Source organism: Rhincodon typus, chromosome 17, assembly GCF_021869965.1.
Source record: "Rhincodon typus isolate 14 chromosome 17, sRhiTyp1.1, whole genome shotgun sequence".
In the NCBI taxonomy this organism is placed as follows: domain Eukaryota; kingdom Metazoa; phylum Chordata; class Chondrichthyes; order Orectolobiformes; family Rhincodontidae; genus Rhincodon; species Rhincodon typus.
Genome location: NC_063348.1, coordinates 22,720,123 through 22,737,571, shown reverse-complemented (window position 1 = coordinate 22,737,571; position 17,449 = coordinate 22,720,123). Strand labels below are relative to the sequence as shown.

General features: G+C 37.7%; 1 protein-coding gene across 1 annotated transcript in view; it reads left to right on the top strand.

Annotated features, from left to right (window-relative positions):
* Nucleotides 1–17,449, top strand: part of otog (otogelin) — a 220,029-nt gene that overhangs the window by 105,955 nt on the left and 96,625 nt on the right. The window contains exons 23-30 of the mRNA XM_048607318.1: nucleotides 3,243–3,381; nucleotides 6,369–6,503; nucleotides 6,851–6,997; nucleotides 8,556–8,675; nucleotides 9,875–9,991; nucleotides 12,415–12,571; nucleotides 14,606–14,632; nucleotides 16,730–16,897. Of these exons, the coding sequence (XP_048463275.1) occupies nucleotides 3,243–3,381; nucleotides 6,369–6,503; nucleotides 6,851–6,997; nucleotides 8,556–8,675; nucleotides 9,875–9,991; nucleotides 12,415–12,571; nucleotides 14,606–14,632; nucleotides 16,730–16,897 (1,010 nt within the window). The remainder of the gene's footprint in view (nucleotides 1–3,242; nucleotides 3,382–6,368; nucleotides 6,504–6,850; nucleotides 6,998–8,555; nucleotides 8,676–9,874; nucleotides 9,992–12,414; nucleotides 12,572–14,605; nucleotides 14,633–16,729; nucleotides 16,898–17,449) is intronic.

Genomic DNA, 17,449 nt, shown 5'->3' with positions numbered 1-17,449 from the left:
TGTCTCGGATTCTCCAGCATCTGCAGTTCCTACTATCTCTGATATTGGACAGTGACAGGTTACTTGGTGCATTGAGTAAATCATAGCTGATACTGCCCTCATTCATAACAGATTTTTTTTAAAAGAAAAAATAAACTACTTATGTATTGAAATACAGATTAAAATGTCAAAATTTGCAGGTAGCACCGAAGTTGGTGCGTAACTAATATTGAGGATGTTACCAGTCGACTGCAATTGGACACAGATTTTTTTAAAAAAGGCAGATAAGTGGAAGATGGAATTTGACCTGCAGAGGTGTGATTTGATACATTTTGGCCGGAACATTAGGGAGAGGCAACACTAATGTGGTATTTGTAGTACTATAGAAAGAGCTGGGGTGTGCGCATGTAGCTCTTTAGAGGCTATATTGAGAGAGTAATTAATAAAGCATATGTGGGATCTTAAGTAGAGGTATTGAGTGCCAAAGCATGGAAGTTTTGTTGAACCTTTAAAACACTCTCATTAGGCAAAAACATAAGAAATTGGAGCAGGAGAAGACTCTAACCTACTCCACTACTCAGTATGACATGGTTGATCTTGGGCTTAAATTCTCCTTTCCTGTCCCTTCCCAATATCCCTTGATTCTCTCAGACCAAAAAAAATCTGTCCATCTCAGATTTAAATATATTAAATGATGGTCCATCTATAACCCCTTGGGCAAAAAAGAAATTTCTTGATTCACTGCCCTTAGATTGATGAAATCTCTCAATTCATTCTTAATTGATTGGCTCCTCATTTTGAAACTACATGTGCCTTGTGTTCTCGATTTCTGAGCCCAAGGAAACAATGCATCATTATCTACTGTGCCAAGTCCTTTCAGAATCTTGTATGTTTCAGTTCTTCAAAACTTCACAGAGCTAATTACGCATTGAGCCTCTCATTGTAGGGCAACACAGGGACCTTTACTATTCTGCCTCCAATGCAAGCCTTTCCTTCTTAAAAAAAAACATGGAGAACATTGCTGCACACAGTAATCCAGGTGTGGTCTCAACAATGCCCTAAACAGTTGAAGCAGGAATTCTTTACCCTTGTGCCACAGTCTCAATGACCAGCCTGCCTAATTACATGTTAATTTCATAGTATACCCAAATCTTTCTCAACATCTTTGCAAATTTCACATCTTTTGAAAAATATTCTGCTTCTCCATTCTGGTAACGAAAAGTGAGTAACCACACCCTTCCCCACATTATTCCCCATTGTTCAGTCAGATGCCCACTCAGTAAATCTGAAATGGTTGAGCTGGTTTCTCAAGTGGATCAAATCACTCCAAAGAAAATCAAGAAGAATAAAAACATGGACCGATTGGTGTGGAACTTGGCACTAAATTCGGATATGGCAAAGACATGCCCAGATGATATTGCAAGGGATCACCATCAACGTTCCAAAATAAGTCAAGTAGTATGGTCACCATTGTCATAGAATCACAGAAATCCTACAGTATCCATTGAGTCTGCACTGGCCCTCCAAAGAGCATCGCACACAGATTTGATGAGTAAACTAACTTGATGGAAAAAGCAATTGATTTCATCGATTTCAGTCTGACTATAACAGATGCATCTGACCATAATAGTATTTGTTCAATGACCACAAAATTCCTGTGAAGACAAACCTCCATCATCACACTGAGGACACTCAGTGTGTTGCAGTGGTACCATCTCCGTGTTAAGTTGGATCATAAATTCATAGAACAGCAAACTACATCTCTGCTGGATCCCTGCAAAGGTAACTCGCCTAGTGCTACTTCCCCGCAGCCTGACAAATTTCTATCATGAGAGGTGAAATTATGATATCCTAATGATTGTAGTGTTTACAGTTCTGTTTGCAACTTCAAATGCTAAATCAGTCCATGGCTGCATGCAGCAACACTTGAACAGCATCAAGGCTTGATTTTATAAGCAACACACAACATTCATTTAAGTAGCAGGCAATAAGAACTTCCCACAATAAATAAATTAAGTACTTTTCCTTGATATTGAACGCATTACCATTGTCAAATTTCCTATCACCTATATTCTGAGAGTTATCATTAGCTGGACCAGCCACATAAATGCTGTGTCTTAAAGAGCAAGCCAGAGGTTGGTATTCTGCAGCAATTGGTCCATCTTCTAACTCTTCAGTGCCTGTCCAACATCGACAAGACACAAGTCTAGTGTGTGATGGGATGCTTTGCACTTACCTGGATGAGTACTGTTTAGTCAGCTTAACACTACCTTGAATAAATCAGTTAACTTGCTTTGTACGCTATTCACCACATTCAACATGTACTCCCTCTACTGTCATGGCAATGGTTATTACAACAACTCAACACGGCTTCTCAAGTGCTTTTCATACTCACTTCTGTTACTGCGAAGAACAAGCATATAAGGCTTGTGAGAACATCATGATTGCACATTTCCCTCCAAGTCATACACCATCCTTCCATGGAACTAAAACACCATTTCTTGATTGGTCACTTTGTTACTAATCTAGCACCATCTATATTAAATAGCAGTTGGGGAGTTCTATTGTTACACAGCTTGCAACTGATCAGAAAGGCAGCTCAGCATTACCTATTTAACAGCAGTTAGAGATGGGTAAGAAATGGTGGCCTGCTTGATGATGGCCACATCCCATGAGTGAATAAATAAAAACAAACTACCATGAAGACGCAAGAAAATCTATTTTCATTCTTAGTGGTTCCAATAAAATGTCAAGATGTTTCAAAAATTTAGTTTTTAAGTCATCAAAAATGACTTCATTCAGTTAAACATTTCTTATTGTTTAATTAATATATTTGTAGCAGTTTCACTTTGAACAATGTGAGTGATAATACATTTATTTCTAATATATGACACTGTAATAGTTGTATAGATAGAGATGAACTTGTTACAATGGCCCATTCCTGAAATGGAGTCACAAATGACTCACAACAGCAAGATATATATTCATTGTTAAAATTAAGCATTGAAGCTTTCAAGCATTATTTGTATTTAATTTCTGAAATGCAAGAGTAAAATATTTGCAAATGTATTATCAGTAACAGTAAACTGCTAATGGAATTAGAGATTTAAAACTTGTCAGTCTCATAATGTGAACAAATGCAGCATAAAATGAAAGATTGCTTTCTTTAGTTTAAAGAAAACATTAGTTTAAATAATACAATTTTGAATGTAATTGTGCAAACATATACTTAAGTTAATCCTCATTGGTAACATACCTTTTAGTGTTTGCCTGCAGGGGACCTTCCAGTGCACATTCCAACCATGTCCATCAATGTGTACAGCTTATGGAGACCGCCATTACAAAACTTTCGATGGAGTTCTTTATGATTTTATTAGTCCTTGCAAGGTCTACCTGGTTAAGGTAAAGGTTCATTTTAGTGTAAGATTCATTTTTTTTTAATAAACCGTATTCACTTATCCTAAAAAAAAAGATTTTCCAATAAGGTACAAACAAATAAAATAAAAACTGGGTCAAAGATTTGAAATTGTTTGTAATTGTAAGCAAAATCATCTTGAATAACATAGACACAATTTTCATGATCATAAAATGGACAGTAGACATGTATGGAGCCTGAGTTGAAAGATCCTGGACTTGAGTCCCAGTCCAAGACTTGTTGGCCATAGAAGGAGTATTCATACATCTCAATGTAGGTTGTTAATCAGGTTCCATTATCCTTCCAACACTCCACAACATTTGTCGAAGAGAGAAAAGAATCTGAAGGTATGCAAATCAAGTAAACATTTCTATTTTAAGTGTAGTTGGATTAGTCGTATGATAGGAAAGAGCTTGAATGTTTTCATCATGTACCCATCAGAACAACTTCCAATAAATACCAAAGAATCCATTCTCTGGTTTTTTTCTCAGGGTGATGCCTTGATCAATAATAGTCAACCCACCTTGTTTAAAATTTAAGCAAAACTCGGCTATCAACTGTCAGTCATCATTAACTGGTGCATTCTTGATGGAAAATACCTTTACCAATCAGAATCTACTTGCCGGCTAATCTGTGCTCTTCTCTCATAAATTTTGTTTGTCCTTTTGGTATAAATTGCAAATTGTTCTGCTGAGTGCAAGATTGAAACCTTGACAAAATGTGTCATTTTTCAGTGGTAGGTCCAAATGCAAACTGATTATTGGCTGTCACAAAATCTTTATCAATAACTTCCACTTTCTCCTCCCTCCCCCTCTCCCACTCCTGCCCCTCACAGATTTCCCATCTGTTGCCTTTATTATTTAATTGGAAGACCCAGATTCAAGTGACTGGCTTACTCCTGTTCGTATGCTCCTGTGTTCTTATTCGATGGATATGACATTCCATTGCTTTGTGTTGTGAACAAGCTGGAGGAGTGCACTATCATTTTAATCTTCCCATTATTCCATAGATTAAAATAAAAATTTCAAATAGAAAATATTTTCTCCTAGTCGCTAAGATAACCAGTTAAATACCTTTTCTAAGTTAAGCTTTAAATAAAAATCTATTCGTCAAATTTCTTAATAAACACAACTGTGGCTATTATCAAAACAAAACTTATTGTAATACTTGCTTAATATACACAGTCAGTGATATAAAAGTAGAAATGCTTATCCCTTTAAGTATCCACATTTCTCTCTCTCACTACAGGGAAAGATGAATAAAATCTAATTTCTCCACAGAAATATGCTTTTTGAAAAAATAACTTTGACTAATTGGCTATTCTTGAAGGTAAAAGAATAAAGCACAGGACTTTCAGAAATCAGTTGCTTTGATATTCTGGCATGTATGGTCAACTCACTAATCCATGCAAAGTTGTCTCTAAGGGCTGGTAAACACTGCTTGCTCAGGAAATATAATCTTGAGATATTCTTTAAAAGAAAGGATAGGTTTCACCCTGAACTGATGTAGAGAGTTCTTTTTTCAGCAATGGGAAAGATCAGCTGGGCAGCATGTTCATAGCAAGCTTCCCTCCAATTCAGCTTGTTATTAGCAGCTTTCCACCAATTTAGCTAGGTTGTTCAAAGGATTTCCTCCAACTCAGCCTGACGAATCGAGAATGTTTCCAAGTCAACACAGCTCCCATAGGATTTACAACAAAAGAATTAGTTCTCACCAGTCATGTGATTTCTGGGATACAGGTTTAAAGTAAAACTCCAGTGTTCACAGTGAACTTACAATAACCTCTTATAAAGAAAGCACTCCAGGTTTTTCGCAAACTTTAAAAATATACCTTTCCTCACAATCCTTCTAAACATAAGACCCGATGCAATATTAAATATAAATCATCTTTGTAATACTTCCAAACTTGAGGAAAATTAAACACCATTTTTAAATGAATTTCATTGTAAAGAGTGGACAAAACAAAGGTATAAAGACATTAAGACCCATTGATACATTCATTCTCATTTGCTGCTTCCATGTAACTACACCATTAATTCTGATGCATTCTTAATATTTAGACAACTCAAGCAAGTTTACATTCTGACAAAGCACTGGAAGTCATGTTTTTTTTTCCTCTGCATTATGAACGAACTTTAAAAGATAGGACTGCATTAGCAAACACTGTCAAAAATTTCTGCCATTTTGGTTTTTAAATTTTTCCACAAAAGTTATGATCAGTATGTACCAATATTTCTCCGTTTCAATACAGATATAGACTTCAAATTATTGGAGTCCATAGGATTCCCAGAGTTACTTTTTCACAGTAGAGCATCTTTTTTGATGTTCATTTCATTATTTACAGAATTATTCTATTGACTTCTCCATGCCTGACCGATCATTTTGTAATAGAACAACACCCCTCCCAAATCGTTTGCCTCTGCTGTGATCTTGAAGAACTCAATGAAATTTGTGCAGCCAGCTCTGGTTCATTGATCAAACTAGCTGTGAACATCTCAAAGTGCTTGGCATTTGCCTGACCACACTACCTTGACTTTATTTATAAGCAGGACTATCAGTGGAGCAACGACAGTGCTGGTATTTGTTATAAACTTGCATTAATCCCATAAAGTCCACAAAATATCTATTTCCCGTTTAGATTTTGGGGCAGGGAACTCTACTAATACTTGTATGTCTGCTGTTCTTGGCAGCACTTGACCTTGCTCAGTAATATGCCCATATAAGACATTGACATTTGCTAATTTTTTTTTAATGAGAAGGGCCTGAAGTGGGATCAAGGCTGTAAAGTGAATGGCGTGTTTTGGTTCTTATATTTTTATTAAGCTCAGATACACCACACTTGAATACCACTGTCAGTTAGTGATGTATTAAAGTATTTCAGTCCTTGTGCCGAGTCTGAAACCACTATAGATGTGTGAACTATAAACTTGATACTGTATATGTATATCCAAAAGAATAACTTTTCTTCTGGCAGAGCCTTGGGGCTTCAAATCTATCTATCATGGCTGAAAATATTGATTGCTATGGAAATGGCATCATTTGTCGAAAGGCTATGTCTATCACAGTTGGAAATACTTTATTGGTTTTTGATGATGACAGTGGGAATGCAGTAAGTAGAACAGCAGAATCACAATATTAAACAGTTTTGTGTCCGTTGTGTTTCATGACTTTCCAGAGATTTTTCTTATTAAAATAGTTCTATTTTCTTGGCTTCCATTTTTGTAATAGACAGATAATTCTGCAATCATTAGAATGTACTTCTAATAACTTAATAGTTTGTTTTTAAAACTGAATCAGTGTTTAATTGAATGAATTAGTACCAAATGATAAAAGAAATTTGTTCACCCCAGCACCGACCGCATGTTGATTATTTGACTATTTCTTCATTGATGACCATTCATATCCCATTGTTTTCTTAAATATTGTCCATTAAATTATGATTACTAATCTCCCCAGAGTCCCTCTCGTGTCAACAACATGCAGCAAATTTTACACATATGGAAAGCTGGTATTTTTACTGTGATTTATTTCCCTGCTGAAGAAATTACAATACTGTGGGACCAAAGGACGACGATACATTTGCAGATTGGACCTAAGTGGCAGGTAAGGAATATAAGTACAATTTTGTGCTGTAGTTGAGATCCTATACAGTACAACATTCCTGGTAGTCAACAACTGGTACGCCTAATCATCATTTATGTACTAGATAGCAATCAATAAAACTGTTCAGCATTACACTATCAAATATTTTTTCTTTCTCTTGCCTACCTACAGTATCAGACTGTACTGGACCAGTGTCTATAGCCACAGGTTACAACTGGTCCCTGTGAGCCTAGTCAGTAAGCAATCAGATGTTTGACCGTGGAGGCAGCACAGCCAAAATTGGTGTTCTCACTTACTATACAGACCACAGAGGTAGATATTCATGCACACCATCTGGGCAGTAATCTCGCAAAGCAAGTTGCCCCATGTTGTAGAATATTCTTGAAATTAGTGGCTTGGAATTCAGATGGAGCATCCAACAGATGGGCAATCTGTCCTACCAGATTACTGCCCAGGTAATGAAGATAATTGCTTCCCCTCTGCTTTATATTAAAGTTCATTAGATTATAAATCAGGCAAGGAGCATCTGGATGATGCTCTAGATGCAAGCCTTTTGCTAGGGTTCCTACTAAGACAAACCATCACTGTAGAAACTGAATTCTATATTGAGCTTTGATCTGACTTTATGCGTTAACCTGTCAGGAAGCAAAAATGTTTCTTCTAGCATGCTTATAAGACATTGGTGTCAGATTAAAAGTAAAACCAAATCATGTTTTATGATCCAGATAACATCATTGCAAATACATTGGGATATCATAAACAAGCTTACGAAATCTACCTTTTTATCATGTCCACTGCTACATCTCATTTACTTATTGCTGCTCATCATTATACCCTCAGTAAAATTACCTATGATCTGCCTCTCAACAAAATTAAAACATCACGCTTCTGTAAATTCAGTACAAATAGTGCAGTGTTTGAAAAATATTCTAGCATGACAGTTCCAGGAAATAAATTAAATGTAGAGTATTTTGCTTAAAAATGAAGTTTATTGTTTCGGTAGATCTTCCATTGAACAGGTAAGTATTTCTCATATTGATAGTTGATTTAATTTATAATTTGGTTTACACTTCTAACACATGTTAGGCTGTGGAAAACATGAATTACGTTAACTTAACTTCTGCATTCATCACGCTTTAAACTCCTGGAAAATCAGAAATTTATAACATTTCCTAAGTATAAAAAAATTAAATTTAAGATGTGGCTGAGTAAACTTTAGGATTGCAAATAACTGACCATCATAATCAGTCGCTGGTAAGTCAATTTGGATTTAAAGAACTGATTCTAAATTCTTGAATTAGCATTGTACTTTGAGATGGTGTGTAGTATCAACCTCTTTCCATGAAGATATCAAAATACAAAATAATAATATATCCTGATATAGGCTCTCCTTGCTTAACCAAGGACTTAGTTTAAGTACCTTTTCATTCATCAAAACATATGAGTTACTGGATCATTACCACAAAGAGAAGTGTCAATGATCAATAGCATGGATTGATTACATAGATTTCTAAGCACAAAAATTTATGTTGTGGCTTTTGTTTTTATATTTGTGCAGGATAAACTCTCTGGATTATGTGGAAATTTTGACATGAAAACTGCCAATGAATTGAGGACTCCAGATCACATGGAGTCACAGAATCCACAAGATTTTGGGAACAGTTGGACAGCTGAGGAGGTGAATAATTATTTGGAAACTAGACTGGCCATGGCACAATTAGATGTTGGGAAAGGGCACATATCTGTGCGCTGGGTGAGTTATAGGGCTGGGTTTGGTTGAAACAGATGCCTGTAGGCCATGGAATGATCTGTTGATTAGACCACCTAGTGGATGAATGCATTTGCCATTTCATTTTTTAGACTATTACAGAAATGTGTGTTTAAAAGTGGAAGAAAGGCAGTGTTAAAGGACTGTAATGTGGCTCCTAATTTTGCAAACATCGAGCTTATGGTCCCACCTTGGCTACATGAAGCACATCATTAATTCTGCTGGGAATACTAACTGTGGGCTAACATTCATTGGAGAATGCCAACAAATAACAGCCGCAGGACTCAATGTAAAAACCCATAGAACTCTACAAATATAAAATGCAGCTATTCCAAGGGAAACATTTGTTAAAGACAGCTTCTGCAACCACAATTGCAGTACATTACATCTCCTTCATGCCTCCAAAGTGTTTATATAGGCTAATGGACATCATCCTTTTTTGATCAATAGGGCTTACTTTGCATTGTTCTATTTGTCCTCTGACTGCATTGGGCCAGGTATCTTCAATAATGTCTTCTCTTCCCAACTCAGTTTTTCTTTCCATTGCTGAAACATTTGATTTTGGAATTACATAGAAATTATTACAAACAGGTAAGGAAGGGTGAATTAGCTCCACTCTTAATCACCCCCATCCCACCCCTCACCCCCAGTTAGCTGCACCAAAATATTTTTGGCCTATAGCTAACTTCAACTGAATTTGGTTTATGAAAAGACACAATAGCCTTTAGGGAAGGACATTGCCGTCCTTACCCAGTCGGGCCTCTGTGTGACTCCAGATTTGACTGCCCTTTGGGCAGTTAGCGATGGGCAATAAATGCTGGCTTGGCTTACCCAACAATGCCCACATCCTGTGATTGTGAAGGAGGGAGGGCTTACTTGTGAAAGTGTAACTCAACAGCGAGAACCTGATTTTATTTTTTGACTGTCCCGAAATTAATTTAACCCACCGGTCATTATACTTGACACCGCATGGAGGGGGAGATTTCACCGTCTTGAGTTTGACAGTGTACCTTTCGTAAACTTGTGTTCCAATCCAGTTTAAAGCTCACAGCAATACATCCTGTTTAGATTGTTAACAAACTTCTGAACAGTTATTTAACTTGTCCTAGTGTGCGAGTAGCCCTGATATCCGTAATCCATGCAGTGTGAACCCACTCCGGGAGCCGTTTGCAAAGAAGGAATGTGGCATATTATTGTCCGAGGTGTTTGAGCCCTGCCACCCAGTGGTGAGTGAGTGATTGATTTATTGTTGTCACATGTACGGATTCAAATAACAGGCTTTTTCCTTTTCATTTGTGATCCATCTCACCAACAATTGTGTAGAGCTGGATGAACACAGCAGGCCAAGCAGCATCATAGGAGCAGGAAGGCTATGATGCTGCTTGGCCTGCTGTGTTCATCCAGCTCTATACCTTGTTATCTCAGATTCTCCAGCATCTGCAGTTCCTACTATCTCTCACCAACAATTGTCTTGTATCTTGTATAATGGGAGTGATCATAGGACAAATACATTTTTTTTCTGATGTCATTCAACCATTTCTACTGTTGCTGGATTACACTGCCTGTTTTTTCCAGGTAATTTAACTCTAATCAAATAGGGAAATATGACTAGGAATCCTTGGTAATTGACACAACATCACTGTCAGAATAGATCATCTCATTTTGTTGGTTATTTTGGACAGCTCAACTTTCCTTTTGTGTATCTGCTAGTTGCTCAATGCTACTTGACAAAATGTTTTATTTTTTGTTAACTTTAGGTATTTGGGGACCAGCAGAAATAATTCCCATGTTTCATCATTTGAGACTTAGAAAGGTCAGGTCCTTCGAAAGGTCAGGTCTTATTTGTTGTTCACCTTTCTTTGCCAGTGTACCTTCAATTTGGAACTCGATGCAAATTGCTCATATATTCAGAGTGTAGTTAACTGATTTATTCTGTAATTGTTGCCTATTTGATTCAATTGCTCCTCCTAGAGAATTAACCAAATAAAGAGTGAGCTATACACCCAATGAACAGCAACAAAAGTTGAATGAAACTAACAAAAGGGACACAGTTGTGAGTAAATTTTACAATGTTCTGGTCAGACCTGGAATACGGTATCTTTTTCTGATCTAGTGCAAGGAAAGGCCATAAAAAGCTAGTTTCTAGTGTCTAGTATTATGAGGAACTGGGATTTTCAATCTGGAAATGTCGAGCAGAATTTAATGACTGCAAAGGGGGGTTTCATTAGCCAGCGTAAGAATTGACAGGTCCCATGTCATCTATGCTGGGAAAAATCTATGGGTATTAAATGCTGATCGGGCACTTAAGTGGACAGTGTTGGGATCAAACAGTGTTGGTTGTAGCGTATCCCACCACACAGAACTGCTGGTCAATCAGACACCTCCAACCTTCAATTGCCTCACGGTGCCACCTTCAGTGATTACAGCTGCTGAAATGCACTCACTAAAGACCCACGATCAATAGGAGACTCCAGGAGGTGACTCCAAGAGGCCTATCCAGGCTTTCTTTATAACTCAAACCTTCCATACCTGGCAACATCCTGGTAAATCTCTTCTGAACCCTGTCCAACTTAATAATATCCTTCCTATAACTGGGCAACCAGAACTGGACACAGTATTCCAGAAGAGACCTCACTAATGTCATGTACAACCTCCTTTCCAACTCTGATACTCAAAGGGCTGAACAATGAAAGCAAGTGTGCCAAATGCCTTTTTAACCACCGTGTCTATGTGACGCAAAATTCAAACAATTATGTACCTGCACCCCTGGGTCCCTCTGTTCTTTTACCTTGCTGTGAAATCTACCAATTATGTGTGGGTATGCTATGTCCACGAAGCACAGAGTTGAACCTGTCCAAACTAATTTTATTTAGAGCTGTGATTAAAGAAAATACTTTTACCCTGTCAGTTGGGGCTCAGTTCTAAAAATAAAGTCAATATCTTGTATTCAGTAAGACAAATCAGATAAAGGTTTAGTTCTTGAGGGACTAAAGCACATTCTTTACTGGAACTCTACTGTCGGTTGCTGGGAGGTCCACAGACTGGCAATTCTGTCTTGGATTCCTTCCTCATCCATTACTGCAGGGTATCTCTGAGGAACAGCTCTTCTGTTGGAGACAGCTCACCTGCCTATCACTGCAGATTATCAGAACAGCGGTGCACAAGTGGGAGAGACAGGATCTGTGACTGGGGCAGCAGCTCTGCCTTTTCCATGCCTGCTGCTGCTCCAATCTGCTGTCACTGCCCACTCTCAGCAACTACAGTTTGACAGTTTTTTTTGTACAAAAACCTGACTGTTGCCAAAACTGGGAAAGAGCTTTGGGTAGCTTTGTGAATGACTGGCTGCAGGGGGAAAAAAAAATATGCTTGCAGCAGTCAACACTGATGGTTTAATTTATTTTTAAAAGTTGCTCTTTCAAATATGATGCTGTGCCTTTTCAGTCTGTACTACAATGAGAACTCATTAATCACAGCAGGCCTGGGCCCCTCTAGCCACAGGCCCCAGTGTTTTGCATCTCTGCAAGTTAGCAAAATTGTTTGGCAAATTAGCGTTGTTGTATCTATCAGCCTTCCATTCTTATTTAACAACCTATTTTGTGAACGTCCAAATCCTTTGTGTTTAATGATTTGTTTCTTTTAAACTATTCAGGTTGATGTCACCTGGTTTTATGCCAACTGCTTGATGGATACTTGTGCATGTAATCTTGGTGGAGACTGTGAGTGCTTCTGCACCAGCGTGTTAGCATATTCTCACATGTGTTGTCAACATGGAGTTGCAATTGATTGGAGAACCCCCACAATCTGCCGTAAGTAAAGCAGCCATTGGGCATTTTTGATTTCCCTTAGCTGCCTGGAAAACAGTGCTCTGGGGCCTAGTCCTTCTGAGCATTGTTGCCCCTTTAGTGAGATATTTCAGTGGAAACCTGGAAGCTATGAATTCCATTCTCTCCTGGCTTTTGCAGTACGCTGTTTGTGACTGTGGGGCTCTTTGGAGAAGCAATTGGAAAGTGTAACTTGCTTTCTACATTTCTCACAGAGATGATGTTGGATATATCAGGCTAAAGTTTACCAGCCTTTTGGAGATGGGCTGCTGGGGTCTGGAAAAATGTTGATAGAACAACAAAACAAGTTTCCTGCAGCATCCCAGTGATGGAGACCAGGGAGGAAGTAGCGAGTGATGGCTTCCCTTCTCAAGACCCTATGTGCCAAGGAGTGATTATCCAGTCATAGCAATGGTGGCTCTGCATCTCCAGGAGAGTGCAAACCTCTCCAGCAGTTGGGGCCTACTTGCCTGGACTCGACATGTAACTATTCTATCTGCCAGCCCTCTCCTTGCTCTAAGAGCTTTAGCAGTAGCCACCTGTGTCAGTGACATTCCTAAGGCTGTAGGGTTACCTGCCATCTGAATAGTCTGGCATCTTAGATGTGCCAGCCAATGTCATTAATTGGGTGATGGTCCCAAATCACTGCTGTGATCCCTCTGCTCACTTGCATAAGTACAGAACCTGCATTTAGTCCTAGCTGATGGGATCCATGACATGTTGATAAAATTCGTGGTCCTTATCTTCCTTCCATTGATGCAAGCACTAAGTAGCAGGGATACCATACTCTATGCCTCTCCAACTCATTATAAATGATCAGATTTCATTTTGGTTCCATCCCAAGTCAGATTAATGGAGCCTTCGTTGTCATAACTTAATTATTTTAAGTGTAATTGTATTATGGTAAAATAATTTTAGTTAGTACTAGAAATCTATCTCATATTGAACACAAATGTTTACTGCAATTCCCTTTAAAATCTCTGCCATATTATTGTTATTTTTTGCCAACGGAACATCATCTGTAAGCAGCGCTGTTTAGTGGTATGTTATTTTGAATTTTGTTTTTGTATGTGCATTTTTTATTTGTACAATTCATTTGCACCGTGAGCTACTAAAGCTGGACTCCAACCTCTGTCTGAAATTCTGAGTGGTGATCAGATACTTTAATATGTAGAGTAAAGAGCTGGTTATGTTGGCTTGCTTCTTGCTAGCAGTCGATCAGGCATTATTGATTGAAACTTGGGAGTGGTTAATCAACTTGTTGCAACTTGAAATAATTCATGGAGGGAGAGAAATATTCAAAATTAATTTTATGATATTAGCCTGGATTTTCTGATCTCTAGACTGTGGAGACTGGATGGCCCTGAAAGATGATCATCAGAATCCCTTGGGAGTCCTGTCTCACTGTCTAGGTGGTAATTACCAGCAGATGTTTAAACTTCCAATGGGCAATGACCTAGCATCTCCAAAAAAATCCCCAACTCTTGAGGGTTCAGACTCAAGGGTTTAGACTCACTTAATTTGATAGATAACTGGGAACATTTAGAGGATTAAAATCTACTCTAACTCCTGGCTAACTATAAAATTTGGTACCAAACACACTCACAAACCTTCCCCCTCCCTACCTCCCCGCCCCCCCACCCACCCCTCCACAATCAATCATACTGCCCTTCCCCATCAGATATGGCTACTTTCCCCCAATGCTTGATCACACTATTCCTTCACTGATCTGCCACCCTATCCCCACACCATCCTCTCCATCACTGACCTCCCACCCTATCCGCTCCCTCACTCACTTCCCACACACTTACGTGCCACCTTACCCACCTGGCACCGTAGAATAGTACACATTCACCCGCCAAACTACACCCTCTCCTACATAACCTTTCTCAGTAACTTAAAGTTGCTTTTGGATCTTTAAACATGTTGATTACTGGAACTTGAAAAATGTAGCCTTGAAAAGAACGTTTGGTTTCTGCAGTAATTCAATTTGTGATTTGTTCTTTTTCTTTTTTTCAGCCTATGATTGTGAATATTACAATAAAGGTGAGATTCAACAGTTGTGTTTCTTGCATATATAAGAACCTCTGTTCGTGTTGAAGGATAGAATACACTGATGAACAATTAATTACTATTAATTTTAATATAGCTGTGGTTAGTCTCCTGAATGTAGAGGAAAGCATGTGTGTAAGCAGGAACATGTACAGAAATAAATCAAAAGAAGTACAAGTAAATTGCTGTTTCACCTGAGAAGTATGTCAGGTAGACATTGCATGGAAAAGTGCCTTAGAAAGGGAGGAGGTGTTCGCGTTGACTGAGGAATGGACTAGGCTATTGAAAAGGGAACAGTTCCTTTTGAATGCTGAAATGGAGAGGGAAGGATGTGTTGAGTAATGGTTTCATGATTCAGTTGACAAAGTTAAATGGTGGAGGATTATTCTCTGATGATGGAAGTTGATGGGGTGGAAGTTTCTGGAAAATGTCATTTCTCTCTTAACCAAATCCTGCTATTTTCAGAAATTTCTGCTTTTATTTCAATATTTCCACCACAAATAGTATTAATATTGTAGGATCTTTATTATACTGGAAACTTTCAGCATATGAACATTAGAAAATTATGATCCTAGCTAAACGTATTACTGGACAGGGGAAGTCTGGGAACGTGAGCAAACAATAAAAGTAGAAGTGAAGGAAATAGAGCAGGCACAAGGATCCTTTCAATCACTGAAACGAAAAAGCTGTTTTCCAAGCTATGGATATCTCCCCTAAGCCCCTAAAAATTCCAAAATCTTTAACTTGAAAGCAGAATGTTCTACATAATTTACTTTGTTCCCTCAAACACCCTCAATGTAAATAAAAAGACATTACTCCAGAAGTCTTTTTCTCATACTGTGTTTTAAAAATAAATCACTATTGAGGTGACAGATTTGCTTTTTATGAATTACCATTTCTACAAAAATGCAAGTTAATCATTAAACCCTTTTAGACACACAGAAAATCCATGTGCCACTAACTCAGATTCAAAAATAAATTATAAATATGTATAAATCGCACATATGACGTCCATAAATAAAATTGTATTTACTATTGAATATATCTTAATGGGGGCATCTTCATAAAGAACTGATCTTTTCCAAAATTTGAAAAATGTGTTCGGTTTTCTTATTCCATCGAGTCTTTATCTTGCAATGCTATTGGAAACATATACAACTTATTGTGGAACATAAGCTAAGCTTGAAATAGACAAACCCACCATTTTGCACACCCTTCTAAAATTTGAGTCTACTTTGTAATAAATAGGGGTATATTTTGGACTCCTCCCACTGTAAAGTTAAAGAGAAATTTTTAATTGAGTGGTCAGTTCAGTTGAAAAGATGTGTTCCTTACACACAGAGAAAAATATAATCAATAGATTTATCACAAATTACACATCAGCTGCTTCTTGTGTTTATAGAGTACAAGACTGAAGAATGAAAGAAAAAAGCTATGCTAGATTGCACAATGTGCCTGTGTGTCACAGCCCTGAGGCCTGGATACAGAGAAGCAACTAGATTATCAGCCAGACTAAGCCCCTAGAGGGGGCTAAGTGTATTCTATATGATACATTTGGAAAGCAATATTACAAAAAAAAGTCTCATTACGTGGGTTAATTTCTTGTCAAATAAACTGGTGACTGAACATTGCATTATACATAAGTTACATAACTGCACAAATTGCAACATTACAAGAACATTAAGCACTTAGAAGCAGCTCATAATTTGTTATTTAGATGCAGGTAAGATTTCATTCATCATATTAATTTATTTCCAATTTTTATGACTTGATGTTATTCTGTTATATTTCAAGAAAATATTTCAACAGGACCATCTTTTCAAACTTTGATCCTTGGCATTGAGAAAAGAATACATCTAATTCCTGATCCAATTGAATTCTATCTTAAAAGTATGCTAAATTAATTTAAATGAAGGCAAGAAGTGTTGAAGAGGAATAATAATCAGAGGGTGTGAATAAAATGAATTAATGTGTTATCATATCGAACTTACAGTATTAAACTGCTGCAAAATCAGTTATGAAAAAATATACAGGAGTGTTTACCAACACATGAATTTTCTAAGTGAAACTGAATCTGCTTTCTGCTTGCAGCGCTGGGAAAGGGTCCTTACTCATTGGTCAGTTACTTGGATGGCAACACAATGGTGGCAGCCAATTTGTCAAGTGGTGCTGTTTTTCCAGCTAGAAGAGAAATTTCTATTCCAGGAATATTGACTCTTTTTATGCTGACTCCAGGACTGCACTCACCTAAGGCACATGGTAAGCAAGTCTAAGTCTTCACATCCACCTTAGTGGAGGTCAGCAGTAAAAACTGTATATTTGTCAGAAAGCAACATTATAACTAGCAATGCTTCGCCCCTCAGAACCATTTAATCATATTCTGTGCCTCATGACAAACATGCAGTGTCAAACACATGTAACAGTAGACTTATTCAGCATTTTCTGTCATCGTCTGCTACTGAAACTTTCCTGCTCTAGTCTCTGAAAGTAGAAAGCTGATAGAGGAATAATATGTCACAACAAGCACTCTTTCTCTGTCATCATTCAATTTCAGACAGCGTCTTCACATTTACTGCAAAGAATATATGTTGATTCACAATTTGGGATAGCACACCTGTAACATTAGAATATTTCTAAATGGACATAAAATTTCAAATAATTTGCCTGCGCATATGCATACAGGTCTGGATCTAAGAATATAACATTAGAGTTGCTTTAGATATATATCTTTCTGGCTGAGTTCGATACATATATTTTACTCATTTTCCCTTTCTCAGTTCCTCCTGAAATGAGGTGATAACTTGTGGCCAA